The 27011-nt window shown below is 46.2% G+C and overlaps 1 protein-coding gene across 1 annotated transcript; it reads right to left on the reverse strand.

Moving 5' to 3' along the window:
* On the reverse strand, positions 1 to 27011 carry ATP1A1 (ATPase Na+/K+ transporting subunit alpha 1). Its single transcript, XM_074593968.1, has 23 exons — positions 26714 to 27011; positions 20192 to 20299; positions 18993 to 19052; positions 17760 to 17963; positions 17288 to 17401; positions 16564 to 16698; positions 16251 to 16368; positions 14267 to 14535; positions 13026 to 13224; positions 11443 to 11552; positions 9882 to 10016; positions 9167 to 9359; positions 8491 to 8666; positions 7802 to 7938; positions 5779 to 5929; positions 5073 to 5241; positions 4305 to 4459; positions 3831 to 3954; positions 2903 to 3048; positions 2683 to 2813; positions 1998 to 2099; positions 785 to 876; positions 1 to 340 (listed from the first exon to the last, which is right to left on the reverse strand). The coding sequence occupies exons 1-23, from the start codon at positions 26723 to 26725 to the stop codon at positions 312 to 314; spliced, it is 3069 nt and encodes a 1022-aa protein (XP_074450069.1). The 5' UTR covers positions 26726 to 27011; the 3' UTR covers positions 1 to 311.

Below are 27011 nucleotides of genomic sequence, written 5' to 3' on the forward strand. Positions count from 1 at the left end.
TGGGGGCATCCTCTTATAATCCATCTTTATTTGTAAAAATCCACATATAAAATCTTCAGTTTCCTTTTACAAAAACAAAAAGGCACATAAAACTACTCAAACTCTCATCCCCATGGACTGATGGTCGGACTTTCCCCCCACCCCAACCTTCCCCTTGCTTTCTCCTCCAGTCCATGTTTCTTCACGTTTCCTTCAGTTTCAGCTTACTCCTGCCCAGGCACGGTTCTGCGCTTGCAAAGATGAAGTACGCACACAGGGGAGATGGTGGAGAGGTGGCATGGGCTGTGCGTGGAATGTTTTACAGGCGCTTTTTAGTAGTAGGTCTCTTTTTCCACCCAACCTAAAGGAAAAAGAGGGAGAAAGAGTTAGTGTTAAGGCAGACCAAGTATAAGGTTCACTAGAGCTCATTTTAGGCTCTGAAAACTTGCACGGTAACATCTGAACTAGTAAGCGACCCGTCACAATGGAAAAATCTTGCCAAATTTTTGATGTGCTGCAGCTTTCAGGCCCTGTTCCAGCTTTCTAGAACGACCCAAGCATTAATCCATCTTTTCCATCTACTTCAGCGTATTGGTACTTTCATATACTGTGGGAGAATGCAGGGAGAGGAACAGTCCTTAATTTGGACTAACAGCACTGTTAATGTTGAAGGGAAAACACAGCAAAATACAGCCCTGCATAGCGCTCGGCACTGGGGGTCCTGGGGCATTGTCAGAACTTCTACCGAGCTCAGCAGCATGAAGAGGTGGGGAAGAAAACACATAGATAAGCAACATATTCTTACCACCAGGGTTGCGTCTGATAATGAGCTTTCTGACTTCATCATACAGGAATATGAGGAGGGAGTATGGGAAAGCACAGAACCACCAGGTCGGCCTGTTAGGGAGGGGAGACAGTGAGAACACAGGCAGCGGCGACACTCTTTGCCTAGCAGAGCTCTGACTTGATGGCACAGAAGAGTGCAGGAAGGCTGTCATGTCCCAGCTTGCCAGTGTGCCAGCTCCCTCAAGGCTGTGGTTCAGCTGAGAATCCTCCAAGCCAAGAATTACCACCAATTTTTCTGCTGCAGTAGGTTAATCCACTTTTGGATATTAATTCCAACGTGAGGTGTGCCATAGCACCTTTGTTCATCTCCGTTACAGCACCTCCCCACCTATCAATCTAGCAATATTTCCTCTAAGTACACATAACCTTTGTGCCCAGAGCCTTGCTCACTTGAACTGCGTTGGTTTCCCTCGTGATTTACACATGCTAACATCTAGCTGCTGCAGGCACTGGGCAGATGCTAGCCTTCTTGTTAGGAAACACACTTCAGCGCCGAATTCCAGACAACACTTCTGAACGAAACACAAGATGTATTTTTTTTTTTTTTTTGCCATGAGAAGTTTTATAGCACTTAAGCCAGAGGATTGTTCAAAGCCTGAGAGTAAACCCTGCCATGAAGTGTTGCAATGCTATTGGGCAATGCTTAAGATGCTGGCACCCTCCCAACTGTTAGGAAAGTTACCATGCACCAACCAACTGGTCATCTGCATCTACGTAGCATCTTCCATGGAAATAGCACAAGTAATAACGTCTTTTGAAAGGTAAAAAAAGGCACAAGATGTCTTTAGCAAAGACAAGTCATCTGATCTATGTTTCAGAGCAGTTCAACTGGCTTTCTTTGGAGGTGCAGTCCCCTATCCATAAAAATACCCCAGGCAAGTACAGGAGCAACTGCACTACAGTACACTGGTACAACTGAAGTTGCGTAGCTGATTTTTTAGTACAGCACTGAACTGTAGGCTCCCCATAAGCATTCCCACTAACAGTAAAGCAAAGCAAACCCGCAGTGTGCCACGCTACAACAAAGGATCACTTGCCCCCTCTAGCCTGAGCTCTTTTAAGACTAGAGGTTTCATGCTCCACAAGCCCACAACTACTTTTATCCATCTCCCCACCCAAGCACTATTGTTCTGTGGTACAGCCTGCTGTATAAAAAGCATAATGCAACTTACTTGAGAGGGTACATCCTTAGAGCAACATCCATCCCAGGGCAGTAGGAAAGGAAGGCAGCCAGAGCAGTCTCCTCAAAGAGACCAAATATTAAGATCTTGTTCCTAGAAGAAACAGGAAAGCAGTCAGGGACAGAGTACCTTCACGGATGACATCCTAGAAAACAGCTAGTTGCCACATGGTAGTCAATGGAAACAGATATTCTGGTCTAGCCCAGAAGTCCATCAGGTGCGGACTACCAGGCCATCAGAGAGGATGGCAGAGTTGTCACAACGGTCTTTTATGTCTCTAGACAAAGATAATCCAGTTCACAACTAAGTCAACCGGCAATTGCCTTCATCACAAATTCAGAAGGAGCCTGGGGTTCATACCACCAGATCTCCCAAGACATCAGCTGCTCTGCTGCTGCACAAGGCTGTGTGCTGGAATATGTCACTGTCCTTTGAGGTGGGCAGCTCCCACGCACAATGGCAGCGGAAGTCAGCATTTCACTCTGTCTCAGCCTGACAACTGTAGTAGGTACTACAAGAGGGCACCCAGTCCCTCTTTTATCCACTACCAAGGCACTAGACTGTTCAAGATTTAAGCCAAGATGCCCAGACACTGCTGGGACAAAGAACTAGAAAGCCGTATGTTGGAAAATGTGTAGAGTCCAATTCTAAATCCTCCATGGACAGCCTGACTTACTTCATTCCCTGCTGGAAGACAGAGTTTCTTCGGGTCTTACAAATGATCAAGTCTGCCCACTGCACAACCACAATGCTGACAAAGAAGGCTGTATGGCAAGTGAACTCCACTATTTTCCTCTGTTCGTAGGTCTAGGAAACAGACAGAGCAGAGAGCGTTCGTTCAGATATGCTGCTGTTTGTTCAGCGTTCATTCAGTTCAGCTGTGCCTCAAAACTTACCCATTGCTGCCCATAGCTGTCTTCCACATCATTAACCCACCGGTCATCCCACTGAACTCTGATCCCTAGCAAGCCAGAAGGCCAGAACCCATTCTCCGCCATGATTACAAAATAGGTGAAGAAACCTCCAAGGGCCTGGATCATACCTAAACAGGTAAGAAAAGACGATAAAAGTGACAACGGTACTGTGAAGAGCAATTACGACTGAGAGTAGTTTCAGGAGAACCCAACCACCTAAAAAAAATTACCCCTTGTGGGGCTCAGTCTCCCAAGCAGCAGCTATAGAAATAGTTCACACTAACATCAAACTCAGCTGCAACCCTTTTGCTGAGCAGCTTCTGCTCCCAACTTTGTACAGAATTACTTCTGTTCCACCCTATGCTGCAATGGCATGGTACTCAAGGACACAAGATAAAACTCCCTTTGTATTCCCATTAAGCCTTGCCCACCCCCAATCCTTGCAAAATACAGTCAAGAAGGTTCCCAAGGTCTGCTGCAATTAAGCATGAGCTCCCGTCCTGTGAACTGGGCACATCTCTGTAGCTGCCTTTAATCAAGGCTCCTAATACTGTGTGTTTAGGGACATGCTGGAGAGAATCCTTTCTTCTAATTAAACTAACAATGGGATCTATGTTCTTGCTGAACAAGTCTGAACCAGAGGAGAGCTGGTTGTCGGCCAGTTCCTTTACAGCACTATGCAATTAAAAAAAATTACTGTGAAAGCGATTCAATGGATCAAGCTGCACAAGCCACCGCTATATGCCATGGGGCAGAACCATGGCAAATTCTTAACAGCCTGACGTTCTGGTTCAGACATACCAAACCTCAACCCCACCAAAATAAGCAGAACAGTCACTGATTCAGGATGGCATATAACCCCTGCCACCACCAAGTTCAAACCAGTGCCACAGAAAACAGACCAGCTTACCAATCTGCCCATAGGCCATGCTGATCAGCCGTTCATTCACCAGCTTGTCTGTTTTGGGATTTCTGGGCTGCCTCTTCATGATGTCACTCTCTGCTTGCTCATATGCCAGGGAGATAGCAGGGACCTTTGGAGGTGGTAGGACCACTGTTAGAACTGTTTCAATTTTCCACTGTATACAGCCTTCCCTGCCCCATGTTTTCAGCCTGAGGCACAGCACTGCCTAAAAGCTCTAGCTGTAGTATTCAGGAAGAACATTATCCCATCCCCAGTTTGTCCTTGCATGGAATTGAAGGGTCCTCAGACTCAAGAGAGCCACAAGACAGGGAGTATCAAATGGTCACTTATTTTAAATCAGAACACTATAGAGAAAACTATATTTAAGCATTTTCCTTCCACCTGTCCTCTCTCTAGGGTACCTAACAATACCCACATTTCTTCTGGAAACAACAACAACAAAAAAAAAAGGACATTCACCATGTCAGTTCCCAAGTCAATGCAGAGGATGGTGACTGTTCCCAGTGGAAGGGGTATGTTCGCAATGATGAAGATCAGGAACGGCGTGATTTCAGGAATGTTACTGGTCAAGGTGTAAGCAATAGACTTCTTTAGGTTATCAAAGATCAGACGCCCTGGGGCAAGAGGGAAAGAACAACATAACTCTCACTTATCAGCAAAAGGCAGCCAAGTAGCTCATAGGCAGCTTCAGTGGTAACACTGAAAAGGAAAATGCTCGTGCAACAAATTTAAGAGTTCTTTTGCATGTAAGGGTGAGACAGCGTGCTCTGTGCACAGCATCACCTATACAAAGTCCGTTTTTGGTCACAGCAATCAGGGTTCACTGCATACAGCAGCAGGATACTAAGCTCTGGCTTCTGAGGATCAAGAGCCCCTAGGGTACCCCCTGTTCTGCTTCTGTTTGAGAGCTATTGCTCCATCAGGGAGGAAACTGTGTCAGACTCAGCTGGCAAAGATGACTGTAGGGTCAGTGTTAGGCAAAAAGACAAAGTAGCTTTTGTTACTCATCTGCTTCCTACTGCTTCCAGCCCAAAGGATCATGCTGGTCCAATGGAAAGAGACTTTAAGGGAGGAGGAAAGTGCCACCCTCCTTGAAAACACTTTTCAAGGAGACATGCTCAAGTGAGGAACAACCCTCCAGACACCTTTATTTCAGAGGGAATCAGTAAGTAACACTGCTGAAGCACACCACACTTCACCACCACTGTGCACAAGTTATAAACTCACCTTCTTCAACGCCAGTGACAATGGAGGCAAAGTTATCATCCAGCAGAATCATGTCGGCTGCCTGCTTGGAGACGTCTGAGCCAGCAATACCCATAGCAACACCAATGTCGGCCTTCTTCAGGGCTGGGGAATCATTCACACCGTCACCTGTCACTGCTACAATGGCACCCTAGTCACAAAGGGAACAACAGAAAGACTGAAATAATCTTATAAGATGTTTTGGGCAGAAAAGTTTTCTCCTGTCTTTCAGGACGTGAAGCATAAGAAGCTATTTCACTTTGCTGTAAAGAGACCTCAGTTTCCCCTTGTCCTCCCCTCACCCCTTTCCCCATTCTCATCAGGCTTATCAGAGAACCACGCTGCTCTCTCCAAAATAGATGTTAGACAATATATAAACATGTTGAATCCTCCTCTCACAAGGATCTCCAGACCATTTAGGAATTAAGCATGTTAACACATCCTAGGATTAGAAGAAAGCTTCAGCACAAACTGAAGATGTTTTCCTGCAAGACCCTTATATTTAGGTATTGTAGAGCAGTCCGACATCAGCAGCTGAAGGCTGCTGGCGGACAGATCTAGTCTCTCCCTTTACCTGAGGGCACTGAGAAGACCAAGCCCTACCACTTCGGAAGGCAGCACTGATCGGTAGTTTTATATATGTCTGGGGCCTTCTTCAATATGAAGCCCTTTGACTCCATCTCTTTACCTGTCGCTGACAGCCTTCCACAATTATAAGCTTCTGCTGAGGAGATGTCCTGGCAAAGACAATTTCAGTATGATGCATCAGGATGTCATCCAGCTGCTCACTAGTCATGTCCTTCAAATCTGAGCCATGAACAACACAAGCTTTGGCATCCCTGCAATCAAGAGACAATAAAGTGTTTTACTTCACAAGTTAAAGTAAGTTTCCCATTAGTTGTATTTTCTCCATAAAGCTGTGGCTCTTCAGTGCTCTAGGCAAAGACCAGCTCCTGCTGTGACTAAATACTAATCCAGGCTGCCTCTGTATACAAGTTTGATGCTCCGAGTTTAAACATAGATGGGAAACACAAGGAAAGAGACAACAAGACAGCACTAAGCAACAGACAAAGAGCCCCATGAGCAGACTAATGCTTTCTATGGCTTTTTAAAAATGCATCAAGGCAAAAGCTAGTTGTTTCCACAGCTCCTGGCCTCTGCACGAAAGGAACCCCTGGCTCAGGCAAGTTAGCTTCCAACATCACAAGAGACGCTGTGGTCTTACACAGGCAATCTTTTTGCAACAGACTGATGATCTACACGTGGCTCTTCAGAGAGCTCATGCAATGTCAGTTCAGACTTTTACACTCTTCAGCAACAAAAGCATGCAACGTTATATTTAGACTGCTTTGGTACCCTGCACGCTACAGGAAAATACCACCTCTGTAAGCCAGCATACCATCCCTTATAGGTCTAGGAGACTATCCACGCAGCTCATGACATCACCCAGTTTAGACAGGGAAATTCCTTCCCCACCCTTACAGCCAGCTGCTGACCTGCTCAGTCACACAGCCCAGTGATCCCCAGTCTGCACTGCTAGGCTGTGAAGTTACCCTCAAAAAAAAAAAATTAAAAAAAGAAAAAGAGAATAATTCAGCCACAATACTTGTCTTCCCCCATACAATTCATTCCACAGGGTGTCTCTATTCACAGTTCATAAGCTACATGGCTACCCTCCAGCCCAAACACAGGCTGGGTCAAGCTAAGCAATGCAGACAGCCCAGCCATTCTGCAAACAGCCCATGTATGCCAAAGCACATTTTCTGAGGATGCCTCAGTTCTGTACTAGGCTAAAGGCAAACATTAACCCCTAAGAGGAAGGAATTACATTTTCACATTTATTCTGCCTCTAGACAATGACTAGTGTCAACTGCTTCGCCCAGCCCAAGTCCTGCTCACTTTGCCCATCTGCAATCAGACCCAGAATAGAGTCTGAAAGCAAGAGGGGCAGAACTGGGCTTTGCGCGATCAAGTTTATAGATGGCATGTCAGTTCTTTTCTGTAAACAGTATAAAACAGTTATACAAAGTTTACTTTTGGTAGCCCATTCAACCTGGATTGTGACTAACAAACTAGGCATTTTCTTTTTACTAGAGTTTTCCCCACGAACCTGTAAGTTACCTAACTAAACAAACTTGACTAAGTATATGTTTAGGGACAAAACTAGACCTAGCCTCTATTTAAAGATCTGGAATTGCAGGAGTACATGGTTTTCAGGCTCTGCAGCAGCATTGCTCAAAAAAGCCCCCAGACATCCACCTCCCTCCCCCGTGTCACTTCAGATACTTTTACCTGCCCCCTACAGTGGGCAGTACATGGTGCTTGTGCAGCGACATGAACCAGGTGGGGCAAATGCTTAGCTCAGGAGGAAAAAGTTGCCCCCCAAAGAGACTCCACCCAGCCATCTGTTTCTTTCCCCCACCTTGGGGACAGACCATCAGGACACACAGCTATGGGGCAGAGAAAGGACAGAAGAAACTGCCCAGGTTTTCTGTATAGGGCTTACTTCTAACTACTTCCCATGCACATTCAAGAAAGACTTGTGCATTCCTCACATAACTCATGATACCCATTGAGGAGCCACAACATGCTGAGCTAAGCAAATGCCAAGCTTTTCATGTCTAGAGAGATGCTGAAAGATTATCCGAGGCAAGGAGAGAGACAAATGCTTAATTCTTTGAACAGTTTCGGCCTTCCCCACCAGTCGGTACCTAGGGTTGACCTGGCTGACGGGAATGTTGAGTCGAGCAGCAATATCTTCTACTGTTTCATTGCCCTCAGAGATGATGCCGACACCCTTGGCAATGGCTTTGGCTGTGATTGGATGGTCTCCAGTAACCATGATAACCTGAAATGCAAGCAGACTACTGTGAAAGCCTTGCCTGTACTGCAGAGCAACACTGCCCAAGAGGCAGGGTCCCTTGAGGCTGAAAAGGCCACGTGGCTTTTGTTCTAACAGCCAGCCCTGGCACAGAGCAAGCCTGAGGTACAGGCAGTAGTAACCTGTTACCAGTATGCAAGGGATTGAGGTGGATGGAAGACAAAGAAAACTGTTAATCCTGAGTCAACAGATCCAGTTCCGTTTCCAACCTGTGCTTCGCTCTTTCACCTCAGTCAGTACTGTGGGACATGCAGAACACACCTGAGACAAATCACATGCTCAGGCACACCATACCATCAGTGCCTGCCAGTGCCCTAGCAGTTTGGAGTCCAACTCATTTTTCAGGCCATTAACATAGAAACTTTTGTATTTAAGTAAGAAGTGAAGCCTGAAGCGGTACTAATTAAATCCTGATCAATACTTCTCTTCACCCACATTACAGCAAACACACAGAGTGAGGGAAGCCCTTTATAGCCACAGGTATAGAGCGACGTGATTTTGAACACAGGAATAAAGTACCTTGATCCCAGCGCTTCTGCATTTGCCAACAGCATCTGGCACAGCAGCACGAGGAGGGTCAATCATAGACATCAGTCCTACAAAGCAGAGCTTGTCTACAGGGAAGTTCACCTCGTCTGTATCGAACTGGAAGCCTTCAGGGAACTGATCATCAGGCAGAGCCAAGTGACAGAATCCTGTAACACATCAAACCCGTGTTTACTCTGTTCCAACATATCAGGAGGCAGAGAGCGCACAAACACTTATTGCTTCTGCAAACAGCCACACAAGAATAACAGGACAGCATCAGAGGTTTAGCCAGGGCTATTGAGGCAGGAGTCACGCTCAGATTCTGATAACCAGTAGCTGTTGCTAGGTGCCCAGACGCAGCTTGGTTCACATGCAGTGGAGCAAATCTAATACCATGTGGCCCCATGGAGACTAAAGGTCCCAGATGCTTTGCTTCATTTTGATCTAGGCAACCCAGCTGCTGGGCAAGGTAAGACCCTGCAGGTCGCTTTTTAGATTAAAGGCTAAAGGCAGGACTGTTCCCACATGAATTGCTGAAGTGACCTTGACTCAACACTACAGTTACATTGCAGGAACTGTGTACAACCCTACACTTAATCTGTGGGAACTCTGCATGGGAGCATGAGGGACAAATCTTTTCCAATTTATTAAGGCTGCTTTTCCTTACCTAACACTCTCTCCCCAAGGCCTCCCAACTCAAGGTAAGCATTCTGAAAAGCATCTTTCATTTCCTCATCCAGTGGTTGCTCTTTGCCATGAATAAGAATGGTGCTGCAGCGATCCAAGATCCTCTCTGGAGCTCCCTTCATCACCAGCAAGTAACGGGATTCTGATGTATTTGCATTTTTGTGGATAGACAGCTAGGGTGGAAGAAATGAAACCATTTTATAGACATGTACTGTGAGGGTCATGAGTAACACCATCACTCTGTTTTGTGACTACAGTAGCTCAGGACAATTTGCAATATTTGGTTCTAGTTTTCATTTAACTGCACTTTAAAGAGGTTCACAAACTAAGGAATTACTACATATTCCTTAACATTAACATACAGCCTTTTTTTTTTTTTGCATCCAAGTTCGACTTGCTGAGGTCATTTCCCAGATTTGAGTTCTTCCATTCTCTGTGCACCGCTGCTGCACAGGCAAGAAGTGTGTCTGGTCTTTTCTCAGCAGCTGACACCTTAATGTCAAGGCAACTCCAGAAGCTCTTGCACAGTTTAACTAAGTATGGTCCATTAACTTAAATTTATAGCCTTGTGCAGTCTACAAGAAAGTAATGGCTGGGCAAGATTTTGGTACCAAAACAAGTTTTGAGGCACACTGTGTGCAAATTTACATAAGTGCTTCACACAGCAACTCCCCCTCAAGCAGGCATGTGCTTACCTGATACTTGTTAGTAGAGTTAAATGGTATTTCCACCACTTTGGGATATCTATCTCTCATCTCCTTGACAGAACCACAGCACAATTCAATGCATTTCAGAAGTGCAGACTCAGAGGCGTCTCCTGCCACTGCTCTCTGAGGAAAGAGACAACTATCAAAGCGTACATCCCAGTAGACTCACCACAGAGTATCAGACATTCAAAAAAAACCCAAGTGTATTCATCTCAGACCAGTCTCCCAGCTTCTACATAACACGATATAAGAGCAAAGAATAAATAATTCTATTATCTAGTACTGACAAATACTGCATTTCAGAATGTCAGGCCTCCTAGCCTGAGAGAGCAGCAGACTTCTGCTGCCAAAGTCAAGAAGCCCTTTTAAAGGGCAGAGAAAGTCAGATAACCAGGTGCCATCAGAGAAAGAGAGGCTGAAGGGTAAACTTTGAGAACTGCTGTAAGTTGCTTGCCATCAAAAGCAGCAAATGTGAGAAGACGACAAGTGACATGCACACAGAAACACTTGTATGTGCTCTCCCACCCCAATATAAGATCAACTTATCAAGCCTCTGGCAGAGAAGATTTAATCTGTCTGTCCCTCCTCCCCTGTAAGGTTAGCAGTGGTAAATTGTAGATGGGGGTTCTCAGCCCTGGAGATCTGTGTGTGCTCAATATCCTACTTGAGTTTCCTCTGCTGCAATTTAAACCAAGTATTTCTTGCCCTTCTGGTCTGTGTCCCTGAAGAAATTTTTTTTTTTTTTTTTCATTTTTGTACTGCTTTTTGGTATCTAAAGACTTTAAAAAACTCATTCCTCCCAAGTCATCCTTAAATGGGAAGAACTCCAGCTCTTTATCTTAGTTCTAAAAAACATGACCTGAAGCTATAGTCAGAGGAGTGCTAGGGAAAAAATAGTTTGTTCTATCATCTCTATTACCACAGCATCAGAACACCCTTGGGAAGAAGTTTACTAAGCAATATGACTAATATTTGACAGATTATAAGCACTGTACAGTTAGTTTCAGCCCTTGGCTAGGTCACAGTTCAGAAGCAGGAATCTGAATTCATGTTATGCCAGCATTTGCACCAGCGCTAAACCAGCAAAGGCTTAAAAAGCTAAGACTGGCCAGTGAGAACAGACTGGCTAAAGACAAACAGTCTCCCACAACTGCTGCTCCCCCGGCTCTGGTGTCTACTTCTCCCAGCTCCCAGAACTGGGTGCTTGTATCTTTTAAGTGGACAAATGCCAGAGATAGTGATTCTTGGAACAGCCAGACATTGGGAAATGCCTAGGAAAGCTTTCTGTTCTTTCTTAGCCCTGTCTGAAGTATCTGACCTCCTAGACAGACTGTAGATGCTAGTGGATGGCAAGGAATCTGCTGTGGGAAATGTATCTTCCCAAGTCCCATCTCCTCTGCCCGTAGCACATCTGTAACAGTGCTAGACTAGTGTAGAGAAGATTAAGAGTGTCAGATACCTCTGCTTTGCAGTTATGGGATGTAATCTCACTACCATTATGGGAGAACAGTGAAGGCAAACTGGACAAATGCTTCTTTTAGGAACTCACCTTAAGAATTGGTACATTTTCCTGATTGGCCTGAAACACAGCACGGTTGCAGAGACCTGCAACTCTGGACAAAGCAGTCCAAGTAGCTGAGCTCTTGTCAAAGGAAGCACCTGAAAGCAGAGGAACAATGTCAAAAAGTCTCCCCACGCCATGCACCCCACACACACACACAAAGTAGAATCACATAAGCCCAAAAATCACACAGGCTTAACAGCAAGAAGCCGTTACCTCAGAAATAGGAAAAACTTAGAGCCTGTTAGCACACTATACCTCTTTTACTCCTCCTGCCTTCCCAGATACTTGATGAGCAACTGATTATTTTAAGACACAAGGGTGAAATAGCAACAATGCAAAAAAACACCTCTGCTTTCAAGATTCCAATAACAGCTGCAAACAGCAGCAGCAGAGGCAAGGCTGACAAAGCCAAGGAATTCCAGACAGATAACACTCCTTCAGAGAGGCTTGAGGAAGGGACGCTGGGTTCCATTTCCAGGTTGTTTCACTTTATCCATCACCCAGGAACTGGATGAAATAGCTCCCAAAGGAACAATACTCAAACAAAAAAGAGATACTGCTTCTCCCATGCTGGCTCTTAAGCTAGCTTCAGGGGAGATGAATTGAACAGACAGTTAACTGATAAGCTAATGTATTTTCTGTGAAGAAAAATCTTCTAGGTTTACTTCTACTGCAGCCAAGCCAACCATTGCCAGGCCAAAACCAACTGGTTCCAAGTAACACTTTATTTATAGCTTGTTACTTTGCACTAGTGTTAGACACCAAGAACAGCAAAGCAGCTTTTTAAAGTGGTTCAGACAAGCACAATATTTTGGAGTGGCTGGGGACAGGGAGCAGGGTGTAGCAGCACCACTGAGAAAAGTTTATGCTAATAACATGTTGCAACAACAACATTTCACAAGGTAGATGACAGCTCATGAACTCCTGAATTTGGTAGTACTAAACAGTTCTGGAGAGAAGTACCTCTCTCTCAGTTGCACAGCGCTCCTGAGATTTCAGATTCTTATCAACATCTAGAAGAAACTTCCTGCCAGTCACTTCCTTCATTGCTACCACTCTGCAAACACACCTAGGATGTTCTGGGAAACCCCCTGTTCAAGGGCAGCCATCTAGTTCAATATGGGAAATTTCCGTCTGTGTTTAGTCTCAAGGAATTTATTATCAGGGTCAACACCTCTGCTGTCCACACTTTCAGCAGGCTTAAGATGGGCCAATTTCATCACATTTTGGCAAAAATAATCATGTACTCTGAAGTACAGAACAGCAAATATTTCTACATACGGGACAGATGTAAGGGGCTGAACATTAAAGAGGCTCAAATTCTGACGGAGCCATGCTGGGCAAAAGCAGCCTATATGGAGTTTATGGATTAAACAGAACTGTACTACAGTGAAAAGCTTTCTATCGGTCACCCCAAGTCCTTTAATACTCATTGTAGATCATATGTTACATGTCCTTGAACAGTGAACTGGACTGGAGAGCTAGAAACATGGGTTCTTAGAAGCACAGGAAGCCTCAGAAAAAGCCATGTTTTAATGAGATGCCTCAAGCACAAAAGATGGTCTTACCACTCTGGTTCTCTGTAGTATCAGCCTCATGAATCTGATTGTCAAACCACATGTGTGCAACCGTCATGCGATTCTGTGTCAGAGTGCCTGTTTTGTCAGAACAGATAGTGGATGTGGAGCCCAGGGTTTCCACAGCTTCCAGGTTCTTCACCAAACAGTTCTTACGCGCCATACGTTTGGCTGTTAGTGTCAGACATACCTGGAGACACAGATGATGACAGGTTAGATGCACTTGTGTACTAATACATTGCTACCCAACTTATTGTGGGCGTGGAATGACAGCCAGCTTCCATGCCCTGCAGCGATTCCCTAACTCCATGCTCACCCTGTCAGTGCAAAATGAACAGCTATGTTTAGGCCCAGCTGCTAGCTTTAAATGACATTTTCCTCATCACAAAACCTCCAGAAAAGGACTCAACAAGGCTTCATTCTCCTGATTCACAGTGCATTAGGAAGGGAATAACATGCCCCGGCTTAACATTTTAGTTAAAGTTGCAGCTCGCTAATCATAGAAACTCTCAAAATAGGTGGAGGCAGGCCACACATGAAAAGGCCGCAAATAGTTCTGGTGATAGGGCTGCAACTTACTGGTGTAGGAAGTGACAAGCCCCAGCTACCCTTTCTTGCCAGAGGCTGTTATCTGCTTCCAGCTCCCAACTGTTCATTCCCTGGCTCAGTTGCTGTTCTGCTTCTTAAGGCTGCATGGACACTTCTAGCCCTGTCCACCACCACCTTCTACACAGCTGAGCACACCCAGATACTCCCACCATCTCCTTGGGAAACCAAACTCATAAGAACCTCTGCCAGGTGCCAGATCAAGAGCTGAGACTAGAGTGAAGCTTGCTGGATGCTCTGCCAGCCCCACAGGGCTGGAAGGGTTGGTGTGCAGGGGGATGTAGAAATCCTTAACAGTTTTGACATGAAGGCCACTTTTTGCCACAAAAAAAAGGCAAGACAACTCCGGAACTCCTAGTCTTGCTCATTTCACTTCTACACTGCCAAGCCTCTGAGCAGATCTAGCTTAGGAACCCATCTTCATTAGAAGAACAGCTGCATAACTTGACATCGATTTGGACAACTAGTCTGACTACACTGAATTTATAAAAATCTATCCCTACACACTCACCACACAGAGTACCTTCCATTACTTTAACACCTCTGCACCCTGAACATGAAGCACTCCACTTCCTTAAGAGCCATATATGTAACTCCTTCAATCTTTTTTTTCCAACTTTGCTCACCGTGACTGTTGCAAGCAACCCCTCTGGGACATTGGCAACAATGATCCCGATGAGGAAGATTACAGCCTCCAGCCATGTGTACTCAAGGATGAGTGAGAGAATGAAGAAGGTGACACCCAGGAAAACAGCCACTCCAGTGATGAGGTGGATAAAGTGCTCGATCTCCATGGCAATTGGAGTTTTTCCCCCTTCCAGTCCAGAAGCCAGACTGGCAATACGGCCCATCACAGTGCGATCCCCAGTGCTAATGACAATGCCACGGGCAGTACCTAGAAGAGAGCGAGACACACGTTTTAGAGAACAAAAACCCTTCCCTAAACACACTAAACGAGTTTGTTCAGATTGTCCTAAAGTTTAGCACGCTTTGCCCAATACAATGCAGGTAGGCATTCCCATGGCAAGGTCTCCCATCACAACTTTTTTTTTTTTTTTTTTTTACTTTCTAGCAGCCTAAGAAATAAATGGAGATACGTGCTGTACACGATTCCTGTGTGACTGGCCAACCTGTATGCTCTCTCCCTTCTACCCCAGAGAATCAAGTGCCAATTGCATAGGGAATTAGAGGAAGCCATCTTTACGCAGTAGACAGTGTCCTTTTCCCTCCTTTCAGGGGAGGTCCATTTCTCTCCCCCAAGGCTCTTGAGAAAGACCAAGAATATCCCTCAGTACTGCAGGGTTGGGATTTTTTGGGGGAAGAACAAACATGGTGCAGTTTGCTGCTCAGAATCTGTCAGCAGAAGACACAATAGGAGTCAGGCAAAATTCTCCACCATCACTGAACAGTTACAAACCCTGTGGGTATGGAAAAGATGCTCTGGGCTTCAGCACAAAGAGTACCTACCACCATACTCTGAGCAGCAACAGAAGTTCTGTCAGATATTTGAAATTCCTGCTTTCTGAAGCAGCTGTATTATTTCTTATAGCTCTGCTTAACCATCTCAGTTCACATTATTTATCTGCACTTTAATGCTGCTGTACACAGAGTGTACCCTCAGGCCTTTGGTGACGATACAATACTGGGAGGAGTGGTGATGCACCGGAAGGTTGTGCCGCCATTCAGCAAGACCTGGACAGGCTGGAGAGTTGGGCAGAGAGAAACTTAATGAAGTTCAACAAGGGCAAGAGTAGTGTCCTGCACCTAGGGATAAATAACCTCATTCACCAGTGCAGGTTAGGGGCTCACCTGCTGGAAAACAGCTCTGCTAAGGACCTGGGAGTCATGGTTGACACCAAGTTGACCATGAGCCGGCAACATGCCCTTGTGGCCAAGGTGGCCAGTGGTCTCCTGGGGTGCATTAAAAGGAGCATGGCCAGTCAGTTGAGGGAGGCTATCCTCTCCCTCTACTCTGCCCTAGTGAGGCCACATCTGGAGTACTGTGTCCAGTTCTGGGCTCCCTAGTTCAAGGTAGACAAGGAACTACTGGAGAGAGTCCAGCAGAGGGCTATGAAGATGATCAAGGGAATGGAGCACCTCTCTTATAAGGAAAGAGTGAGAGACCTCCATCTGTTTAGCATGGAGAAAGAAGAATGCGTACAAGTATCTAAAGGGTGGGTGTCAAGAGGATGGGGCCAGACTCTTTTGAGTGGTGCCCAATGACAAGACAAGGGGCAATGGGCACAAACTGGAACACAGGAAGTTCCACCTCAACATGAGGAAAAACGTCTTTACTTTGAGGTTGGCAGAGCACTGGAACAGGCTGCCCAGAGAGGTTGTGGAGTCTCCTTTCTGGAGATATTCAAAACCTGCCTGGACATGATCTTGTACAGCCTGTCCACAGTTAGTGCTGCAGAGTCTTCTTTGCCCATCATACACTATTGCAGTTGGAATGGGCAAAGCCTTTGCTGGGAAATTCCAGCCTGCTCTTGCATGGTAGGAGTAGGTTACCAACTAATACACTGAACTCACACAGCACTTCTGTTGCTTACCCATGCAGTTCAATCCCTAGCATTGTTAATAATTTTGGGAAGTAGGGGAGTCCCATACCTTCCACACAGTTAGTGGAAAAGAAGGCAATGTTCCTGGTCTCCAGTGGGTTCTCATTGGAGAAGTCTGGAGACCTGGTCTGAGGCTCTGATTCACCAGTAAGTGAGGAGTTATCCACCTACATGGAAGAGAGTACTTTGTCATACACAAGGAGGCAGATACCTTCAGCAATGAAAGCAGAAAAAATACCAGGCAACCCCTGCACACCCTCCTCCTCCACTCCACCACCCATTCAACAGAAGACATTCTTTGAAACCAGACGAATTCATTATCCTTCATAATGAAGTTTTCAGGCAGCCCATCACTCTTGTACCTTGCAACCATGTGCAGATATGATCCGAAGGTCAGCTGGAATTCTGTCTCCTCCTTTCACCTCCACTAGATCTCCAACTACAACTCCTTCAGCATTTATGCTCATCTTCTCACCATTTCTGACTACAAGAGCTTGCTGAAAAACAGAAAAGAAACAGCCTGTGTCAAAAACAACTCTTAAGAACAGGTTTAAGAGATGTGAATATCTTAAAATAGTTGTGCTATGGTTCTACAACATCTCTACTTGTACCAAGATGTTTATCTCCAATACATATGTTATTTAAGAAAAACAGTAATTTATGTTTTCTTGACATTAAAGTTCCTTGTTGCCAAGGTAGCAGTAAGATTGTTAGGTATGATACAGACCCTGACCATGAAGGAATGTGAGTTTTAGTACTTATCACACCAGTTACTGAACTTCCTAGACTATCAAGAAAGTGTCCTATAAGCATTAGCAAATTGGTGGAACTCACAGGGCGACAGGAAGTGCCCTGCACTATTAGCATAGTTACTTAGAGTATAAAGAAGGAGTCTCATATATCCCTCAACATTAAGAGCTAGTAACCCATGCTAACAGCTTGGCACAAGGGACATCTTGTCTGCTAAACACCAATAGATACCATTCACAGCCAGGCCTTTTACAATTGACGCCCATGTTTAAAACAGTTAATAACCTTGAGCAAGCTACAGCTTGGCAGATCTCAAGGAAATGAGGTATTCCCTACCTGAGGCACCATGTTCTTGAAGGACTCCATGATCTTGGAACTTTTTGCTTCTTGGTAATAAGAGAAACAGCCAGTAATGATAACCACAGCTGCCAACACAACACCCAGGTACAGCTACAAGGAGCAGAGAAAGTGAGTCAGAGGATGATCTGCCTGAAAGATTTCCAGTTTTGTCCAGATAAATTGCTTGAAATTTAAGTGCCCCATTAACAAAGCATGGAGGTACTTGCAGACTCTATACATTTTGTACACAAAGGCTGTCCACAAGCTAGTGTTGTTAACACAACATGAAGGAAGTTGGCTGTTCATTTCATTATGTGGAAGCACTCCAAGATGTGTTAAGCTCACCCACTGAATTTCCCGTGCTTATGGGAAAAGCTTTTGAGCTGAATGCTTAGAGGAAGTTAATTTGCTTTGAGCCAAACAGGCTGCTCAGCCTGCCTCTGAGGTAAAACAGACATTTTTTACTTACATTATCATTGTTGGGCTCCTCCTCCATGACACTTTGTATGCCATAAGCCAGAAAACATAGAATAGCACCAATCCACAACAGGAGCGAGAATCCTCCAAAGAGCTGCCGACAGAACTTGACCCATTCAGGAGTGGTGGGTGGGGGTGTGAGGGAATTTGGGCCATCACGAGCCAAAATCTCAGCTGCACGTGCAGTAGTCAAACCCTAGAAGAGAGGTTCCTTTTATAGACACTGTGGCAAGACTGACTGGGGAAGGTGGCTCTGAATTTGCTCATCTTCTGCTCAAAAAGGCAGGCAGAGTCCCACCACAGCAATAGGGAGATGCCAACAGATATTGGAGATCTCCACTGCAGCCAGGGCTCTGCAACACAAGTGCAGGATGTGACAGCTGAATGCCAGAAGAGGAGACACAGGATGCTGGATGCTCCTTGAGGAGCCTGCAGGCCATGGGGCTACAAACACTGAAGAAGGGCACAACAAGAAGGCTACAGCAGACTTTGAGCTCCAAGAAACAGCCCAGTGCAATCCATCAGTGTAATCTATCAAATTATGGAACAAGTGAAAGTTCAGGACCATAAAGATGACAACACTTTGGATTGGCCTTTCAGGAAGTTCAGCTTTCAGAAACCTAGGTCTTTGACAGAAATATGCAAATCTCTGCTGTTATAGAGTAAGGGCAGACTTGTTTCTGTATGCAGTCATGCAAAAAAAAAAATGCATGAAGCAAAACAAACAAGAGCAAAGGTGCAAAACTACTGCAGTGCTTCCGCACTGGACTTTGAGGCTAGCTAGGACATTTGCACACCTCTTACTATAAAAGGGTAAAATTTTAACTGCTACCAGCCACCATTAAGTCTCTAGGCATGTGCTATCTCACTAGACTACATCTGCAATATAACAAACATTTGCCTTTATTAAAAGCTCCTCGGGGGGAAAAAAAATAAATCCAAGAATCAACTTGACCTTGGAACAGTTCAGAGGCAGATAACAGTGACTTTGTTAGAAACTAAGTCACTAAAGTATTGCAGCCAGGCTGTACAGGGGGAGGACGAAGAAAAGTATTTGTGCGCTCAACAATTCTCCCAAAGCCTGGGAAACTTAACTGCATGAGGGCAGATTAAACAAAAAAGAAAAAAACCAGACCACCCAGATCTCCCTCTGTGAAGTGCTGTGAGCCAAGACTGTTCCCTTTTAGATCATGGCAAGGAGGGAGGGAAAACAAAGTCTACCTACCCGACTCAAGTCTGTTCCATATTTGCGATGAAGTTCATCAAGGCTCAGCTTATGGTCATCCTGAAAGGCAAGAAATTGTTAGGGGGGAAGAGATCAGTCCCTGCAGGCAGATCAGCAAGAGCTCAGCAATTCCACACATACCCCCCACCCACCCACCCCAGTTTCCTATCTAACAGTTTGGTTAGATAGCAAGACTCTAGCTCATGATCTTTGTGAAGAGAATCTCAACCTCATTCCGCAATTCAAAGTGGTCTCATCTTTAGCATTCTTGTGATTATCTGGGTACGACAGGACAGCTTTTTAAACAAACTCTGACTACATCTCAGTGCAGTCTTTACGCTCCCGGCAGATTCTGTGAAGCCTTGGTCGGTTTTCTGGGGGGAAGAACGGGAAGGTGGTGGTGGTGGTGAGGGAGAAGGGGAAAGGAGTTGGGAAGGAACGTAGGAAAGTACAGATTAATCCTGTAATTTCACACATTTTTAAGTAATGCTGCCAGCTTAAGCAGTGTTTCTTCCCCCAAAGAGAGGAGGGAGCAGATACTTTAAGTTAGCATTGCTACTGAACACAAAATCTCATCTTGGAGCAAGCTTTAGCATCCCCTCTCCCTAACAGAGAGGGCCAAAACCACGAAAGCACAGAAACAAAACATGTACCAACATCAAGGAGATCAGATCTAAGATGGGTGGTGTGCACAGACAGATGTATAGCATCATCCAACATTCACAGATGGGGCTGGGAGACACTCCCCACAGCCTCAAACATGATTAGAAGGAATAATAATACTGAGGTCAGTCCGAGAAGAGGCTAGCAGTAAAAGGAGCCGTACAGACTCAACTGCAATGAAAACAGCAGTCTCGCATGACAGCACAATAAAGCCTGCAATGCTGCTATCCAGACAGTGCTTGCCTGGGTGAGGAAATACAGCTACGCTGTGCTACATGTAACACAAGCAAGCAGAGACTTGGGTTCTGCATCAAGGGCCTTTTGAGAAGTAATGTTTTCAGGGTTGCTGCATGATCATCTTGATGCTGAAACACTTGCAGCATGTCTGACTTGGAAACAGAGGGGACCAGAAGGGAGATCAGTGCCTTCAGTCACACTGTGCTGTCAGCACACCAGCTCTTTTCATCATACGAAGCACAGGGCTTTGGGGGCAGTCAATAGTCTTAAAACTGCTTTTTCCATCCTTACACTCTTACCATTGAGACTTCCTTTTTAAGCTCATCCATGTCCCTCTCCTTCTTCCCCTTTTTCTTCTTTGCGCCATGCTCTGATGTAGCAGTGGGCTCATACTTGTCTCTTCCAGCCTGCAAGAGAAGACACAGTACTGTAACAAACACCTTACAGTCAACTTCTACAGCAGTAGACATGAACTATGCACATGAGCCTGCCAAGCAGACAAAACGATTATGGTTTATTAAAGTTATACCACTTCAATAAATTAAAAAAATATTAATGAGCTAGTGAGCAGACAAGTCTGCTCAGCAGCATCCCTGATACACAGATTAGAGACAGACATTGTGCAAGCCTAGCTAGGAGGAAAGCAAGCTACATGCTATTCAATCAGTCTTGATGTGTGAGCCCTAGCTGAAGCTGAAAAGTGACAAAGAGCAGAAGAAACCAATTCCTGAGTGCATACTTATGCTCCCTTCAAGGCATTAACTCCTCCTCCCCCCTCTCAGTCTTCCACATCCTCTGGCAAGGAGCAGCCTATCAACTGAAGATAAATAAGAAGTGGTATCTCTAACTGGTTGAATCTGGGGGATAAGCTCCAACACTTTCATTCTCAAGTTTGGCACTCTAGCTGGCTGGTTATGCAACAGAAATCTGCTTTCAATTTATGGCAGTTTGACCAGCAAGAACGGTATACAAAGCAGTAGTAGACTTTTGCAGATTGGATCTGTGCTCAGTCCCGCTTACACTTCACAGAGCAGATGATTTGCTTAAAGCCTCTTTATTCAGATGGATTTTCATTCACTTTCATTATGGTTAATACTACGTGAAATCATGTCGAGATTTAGATCTTGCCATGATGGGGTAAACAAGCATCTATGGACAAAGAAATCATGGTGTACCACGTATAAACATCACTTGAAAGACAGAAAAAAAGTACATTAGAGTTACAGGCAGAAATAATCGTGTACTGCAACAAGTTAGGACACCCTGTATGGTACCAAAACCAGGCACCAGTACAGTTCCTCCATTAAGTACTCCAAACATTTCCAGACTCTCACAAGCCTCCAATAGCAGCTTTTCCCTGCCTTCCCTTCTGCGTGGGACCTATTACATCCCTGCCAAGTTTTATGCAATGAGATTTTCACTCAGTAAGATCCCCTAGAGGTATTTTGAGATGAAACAGCAGCTAGTGGCACCAGAGTCAAACTGTTAATGAGATTAAGAAAAGGTTTCAATGGCGTTGCCTTGCCTGATCTTTGCAAGAGTACCTCAAATTGCAAACTGGACTTCTGAGAGCGATCTGGACACAGAAACTACTGCTAGGATCCAAAAACTTTCCTGTTGAGCAGCAAGCACAGGAAATTTTTATTATTTACTCCAAAAGAAGTAGAAACAAAAACCAAAAGTGAAACTACATGGGCAGGGGGCAAGGGAGAAAAATCATGACTTTTAGAAGAGAAGCCATCAGCCACATCTAGACAAGGATTTTTATTGTTCTGAGAAAGCTCTGTGCACACGACTCTGCAGCCATAGTCATACATTTCACACACACAGAAGCCCAGCCTTGCCCTGTCCAGTAAAGGCAGGCTTTGCGTCCCCCATATCCTTGCATGCAGCTACAGGGCTGTGCAACAGGAACAGTTTTTAATAAGTGGAGCAGAGACGAGCTGTTTGCCTCCTCTCCCTGGACAGGGAACTACAGACTATCAGCATTCCTGACATTCTCTTCCCTGCACCTAAACTCCTATTTCACTCCTTAAGAAAGCGAAAGCCACAGAACTTAAACCAGCACAGTCCTCACATTCCAGCATCACAAGAATTTGCCACAGGGCAATTCACAAAAACTCACCATGAAGCATCTCTCTCCTTCAGTCTCAAAGATAACAACTCTGATTTCTGCTAGAGCTCTAGCAGACAAGTCTAAACACCATCCTGCACAAAACACATGCTTCCTGATTACCACTTGAGATGAGAAATGATTTCTAGTGAAGGTGAAGGAGCTGGTGCCTTGACTAGCAGTCCACCACTTTCAGCTTCACCCCTTCCCTCCCAAAAAGCCTGGCAAGCTCTTGCAGGTGATCTAAAATCCTCCTGGTTGTTGGAAACTTCCATGAGAAGTACGGTTACTCAGCTCATCAGGGGCAGTGGCGAACAGCCCAAGAATATAAGAGTGTTTAGCTCTTTCAGCTGTAGAGATGACCTATAAGTGGTCAAACATGAAAAGGCACAATGCCCTTGTTCAAGCATGATTTGCTTAAAAAAAAAACCCAAACCTGAACAAAACCCCCAGCGATCAGCTGCAGTCAGGACAAAAAGTGGATAGAGTTACTCGTTTCTTTAAGCACCCAAGTGAGGAGCTCAATTTCTCAGCTTAAAAAAAACAAGAAAGCACAATACCTTCACCTCTGTTGCTTTAGTACCACATCCCACCCTTACAGAACAGGTAAGTCAGCAGCACTGGTTTCAGCTCTTGCTATAGGATGATTCTATGCACAGTGAACTTCCTGCTCCATCACTCAAATCTGAACTCGCGACATAGATCAAAGTCCCGCCCCTGTTCTGTATCTTCAAGGCCATTGCCTCTCTTCTGGACAGATGATCCCAATCTGTTCAACAAAGGCTCATGCTGGCTGGGCTGCCAGGGGACAAGGGGTTCATCCTACCCCTCAGCGCTGTGATTTCCCTGCTCTCCCCTCCTTTTCCTGCTGTACCATGATAAGGCGGCCTACAGTACTCCAGATTCACATCTTATCAAGAATTAATCACATGGCCTAAACACAAAGGAAGGTCTGCCTCATCAGAAATGTCACCCCTGTTACTTGACTTTGCCTAGGAACTCTGATTCATCAAAACTGCCACAGGAAAAAAAAACACAACAGAGCCTTTATTTTTTTTCCATGCAAGATATTTTTTTTCCATTGGCTTAAGCACAACATTTGTACACACCAGTGTAAGAAGATTTATACAGCCCCCAGAAAACCCTATTGTCTTTCAGATACAGCTTATGCTTTTCCGCCCTGGACTAATTGAGCCATTCATGGCTGATGTTCTCAACACAAGCCATGATTGACCAGGAAACAGGAGGGGTGCAAATCAGCAGACAAGTTCAGAAGTACCCTATTCTAACATCACCTAATCCAACAAGAAATACCAAGTAAGAGCCAAAATAAATTACGCAGCCTCTGGAGGCCTGGTCTGTTCTAGTACTTATGTCATTATAATCAACTGTGCAGAGAAAACAGAAAAGTTACTGTCCTGCTGCCTCATGAGACAGTCTTCAGTAAATATATTAACCAGATGAGTCATAAGGACTATGCCTATTGGACTGGAAACACCACTCCATAACCCTAAGTAATCTTAAGCAAAGGATGCAAATGCCTTCCCTGGACCCTTCTTACTCCCTCCTAAGAGCTGTGTTCAATCTCATATCTTTAATTGAAAGTCTAATCAATTGCATCAATTGAACAGACTCAGCATCTAGGACAGTACAGAGCAGTTTTTACTCAACAGCTAGTGATCAGACCACTGTTTCCCAAATTACGGAAGGACAAGCTCTCCTGCCATGAGAAGGGACCTCAACTTTGCAAGGGTTTTCATCATCAGGGTCAAAACATGACCACGCATACACCTTAAGTCTCTACTCTGGATATTAGGACAAAAATCTCTACTTCTCATGGAGCTGCTTTAAGACCCAAGTGCAAAGGTAGCTTTCCAAACACTACTGCTGCACAGCTGAGCAGCCCTTCCTGTGTTTTCAGTGCTGTGCCAGCTACAGAGTGTCATCTCCCACACCTCTTTGCCTGGAAGATTAGTGCACCTTTACCATCAATCCAGAAGTCTCTAAGAGTTGTCAAACACATGAAGATCAGTGGACTTGGGACAATTCTCCCCTAGAGGAGCTGGTCTGGTAACTTCAGCTACCACTTGAAATGACCTGGCTGAAGCATGACCTTCTGCAGTTTTCAGCAGGTCAGGATCCCTCTGGGCTGTGGGATTGCAAACCACAGGTACAGGCCACTTGCCAGAGACCCTTCATCCTGTCACTCCACTTCATGAAAACGTGCATTGACTAGGCCCAGGGTTTTCTTTGACAAATGGAATATCCTCTAGCCATAGTAATAAGAAGTGTGAATGAAAGAGATGAGGGAAGGAAAAGAGTAATATATTAAGATTTCTTAATCGCACCAGATGAGGATTGCTTTGATTTGCATAAAATTTCCCCTCAATTGGTCCATTATGCAATAAGCCTTCCTAGTTTCTGGCAGGAAAAAACCCTTAACTGGGGTTCAGGCATTAGCCCTGACCTCCAGAAGCAACTCAAAGCACGCACTAGCAACTGTGCAGTATGCCAGCGCAGCAAGGGAGACTGAGTGATACACGCTGCTTTCTGCAGACAGCTCTGAACAGAAATGAAATCGCGTGTGCTTTCCTCCACTATGCACACCCCCTTGGATAGTCTGCTTTTTGGGCTGAACAACATACCCAGGCAGCTCACGGCCCTCCCCTTGTCCTGTTACCATTTAAAGTAAAACAGACATTCAGCTTCTCCTCACAGCTGCAGAGACAAGGAACTTGTTCTCTCACACTTACGCTCCTACTTTCTCTTCCATCCCATGCTCCTATGGGAAAGAGGTTTCCTTTTCGGGCACCCTAACTCCAGGCAGGCACATGGTGTTCAGTGTTGCAACCACACACCACCTTTTTTACAGCCTTGCTATCTCACATCCCCATTTTTCAGGGGGACTCCAATAACCTGCACGTATTCTCACCACTGAACAAACAAATCTTGTGACTTGCTACCAGAAAGCCTGAGGCAGCTGTACACTGTTAAGTTATCCCTTGTGTCGGCGCTTCAGTTTCAAGCCAATTGCTTTATTATCCTGGCAACCTATGAAATCTGAAATAGAAGCGAGACAGCTAACAGCCTTCTATATTAAAAAGTGTTTTCACCTCCCATTAGTCCAGCCAAGGCAGCCCCTGAAGCACTGCAGTCACACATACACACACCTCCAAGGTTTCTTTGATGATTTAAAGCATCCAGAAGGCAGCTTAGATGGTCTTAGCTCTTAGATGACCTCTTATTGTGCACGCTGCTCGTTGCCCACCAGGCTGCAAAACATCACGCTGGGCTGCCACACATCAAAAGGACTTTACCGAGGAAATAAAAACCCCAACCAAAAAAAAAAAATAAATCCCCAAAACCCACCCCACGCACTCCTCAACCCCCTTTTCCAAGTTAACTGTCTGCTCTGCCATGTTCTTGCAGCTCCCCGACTATTCCTGCAGTTATGTCAACATTGCCACCGCTGTACCGCAGGGATGAGGACAATGCAAAGTCAAGTCAGTGTTTGAACAGCGCTGGCTGGGGAAGCACAGAACACCTGTAGGCAGGGACAACGCTACCACCTCTGCGTCTCAAGGACCCGTGCTCTCCTCAAGAAGCAGAGAAGCCTGGGAATTTTCCAGGAACGAGCATAGAAGAATAGTAAACAAAAATCTACACACCTCCAACTATGTAAGATACACAAGAAAGTACTTGAAGGGGGGGGAGAGCAAACATCCAAGCAACAAAACCCAGAAACTGGCCTTTACTTTTTCAAGATAAAATAAAACAGGAGCAACTCAAGAGGTGTTTCTGCTCTACATGTTTGACTGCAACACCCAACTTTAAAGAAGTCCTTGCTCTTGTTTTCCAGAGCGTTCACAGACACTTTTCTTTAGTTGAGAGACAGGATCTGAATTAAGGACCTTTCCTCCTGGCGGGCTCTGAGGTAGAAACAACGCCGGTACAGGGCAAAGCAACGATGGAGGCTTTTATCACCCCAATTAAGAGGATGGAGTCGGGGCGATCACCTCCCTCCTGCCACCAAGCCCCACCGCACCCTCACTGCTACCAACAGGCAAATTAGCCCTTAATAAGCCTTAATAATCCTAACAAACCCCCCTTCCAACCTCCCCCCGGGCCCTCGTGTCTCAAGTCTAAAGTACTCTTAGGAGACGGGGGAGCAGCGGCGCTCCACAGCTCAGCTCCAAAAGGGCATCAGATAACAACAGCCCCGGGGGCTGCGGGCCCCACACGGCCCCGGAGGAGGGCGCTTTTCGAGGGGGGGACCCGGCCTCAAAGAGGGGAGAAAGTTTGGGCCGCCATCCCCGCCCGGCCTCACCGGCACAGGCCGTCCCCTCCCGCCCCGTCCCGCCGCGGCCATGTCGGCGGCCCGGCCACGCGTGGGGAGGCGGCCGGCGCCTCGCTCCGCCCGTGGCCCGTCTCCCGCCGGCCCCACCGCCGCCTCAGCCCGTTACTTCCCCTCCCAGCGGCGGCCGGGGCACGTTGCTCGGGGGCAGGCGGCACCGGCGCCGCCCTCCAACGGCCGTTACCCGCCTCAGCCCCCTCACACACGACGTGGCCGCCCCAGCCCGGCACAAGACAAAGCGGAGCCCCGCCCGCCCCAGCGGAGGGGAGAAAGCGGGGTAACCGGCTGCTTAAATTTCCCACTCCCGGCCGCACGACATCACCCCGAGCCCATGCGCTCCGCCCCGGCGCTCACCCCCTTGCCCATGGTGCCGGGCGGCTGCGTGCGGTGTCAGGCGGCGGGGGGCGAGGAGCGGGGATCAAGCGGCGCCACGTGTCCCGGCCGGCGGCAGGTGCGGAACAATGGCAGCACCCCGGCTGCCGCTTGCCTTCTCCTTCCTCCTCCTTTTCTTCTTCCTCCGCCCCCCCGCCTCTGCCCCCGTCCGGGTCGCTCCTCTCTGCCGCCGCAGCCGCCCGCAGCTCGCAGAACCGCCGGCTTCCCGCCGCATAAAGAGCCCCCACCGCTCCGCTCCGCCCCGCCCCGCCGCCCCGCC

The sequence above is a fragment of the Larus michahellis genome, chromosome 1 (assembly GCF_964199755.1).
Source record: "Larus michahellis chromosome 1, bLarMic1.1, whole genome shotgun sequence".
Lineage (NCBI taxonomy): Eukaryota > Metazoa > Chordata > Aves > Charadriiformes > Laridae > Larus > Larus michahellis.

Coding starts and splice junctions, on each gene's coding strand:
- ATP1A1 (XM_074593968.1), bottom strand. Junction 17,964..18,992: donor ATGGAACAGACTTGAGTCGG/GTAGGTAGACTT, acceptor CCTCTCTTCTAG/GGTTTGACTACTGCACGTGC. Junction 11,553..13,025: donor TACTACAGAGAACCAGAGTG/GTAAGACCATCT, acceptor CTCTGCTTTCAG/GTGCTTCCTTTGACAAGAGC.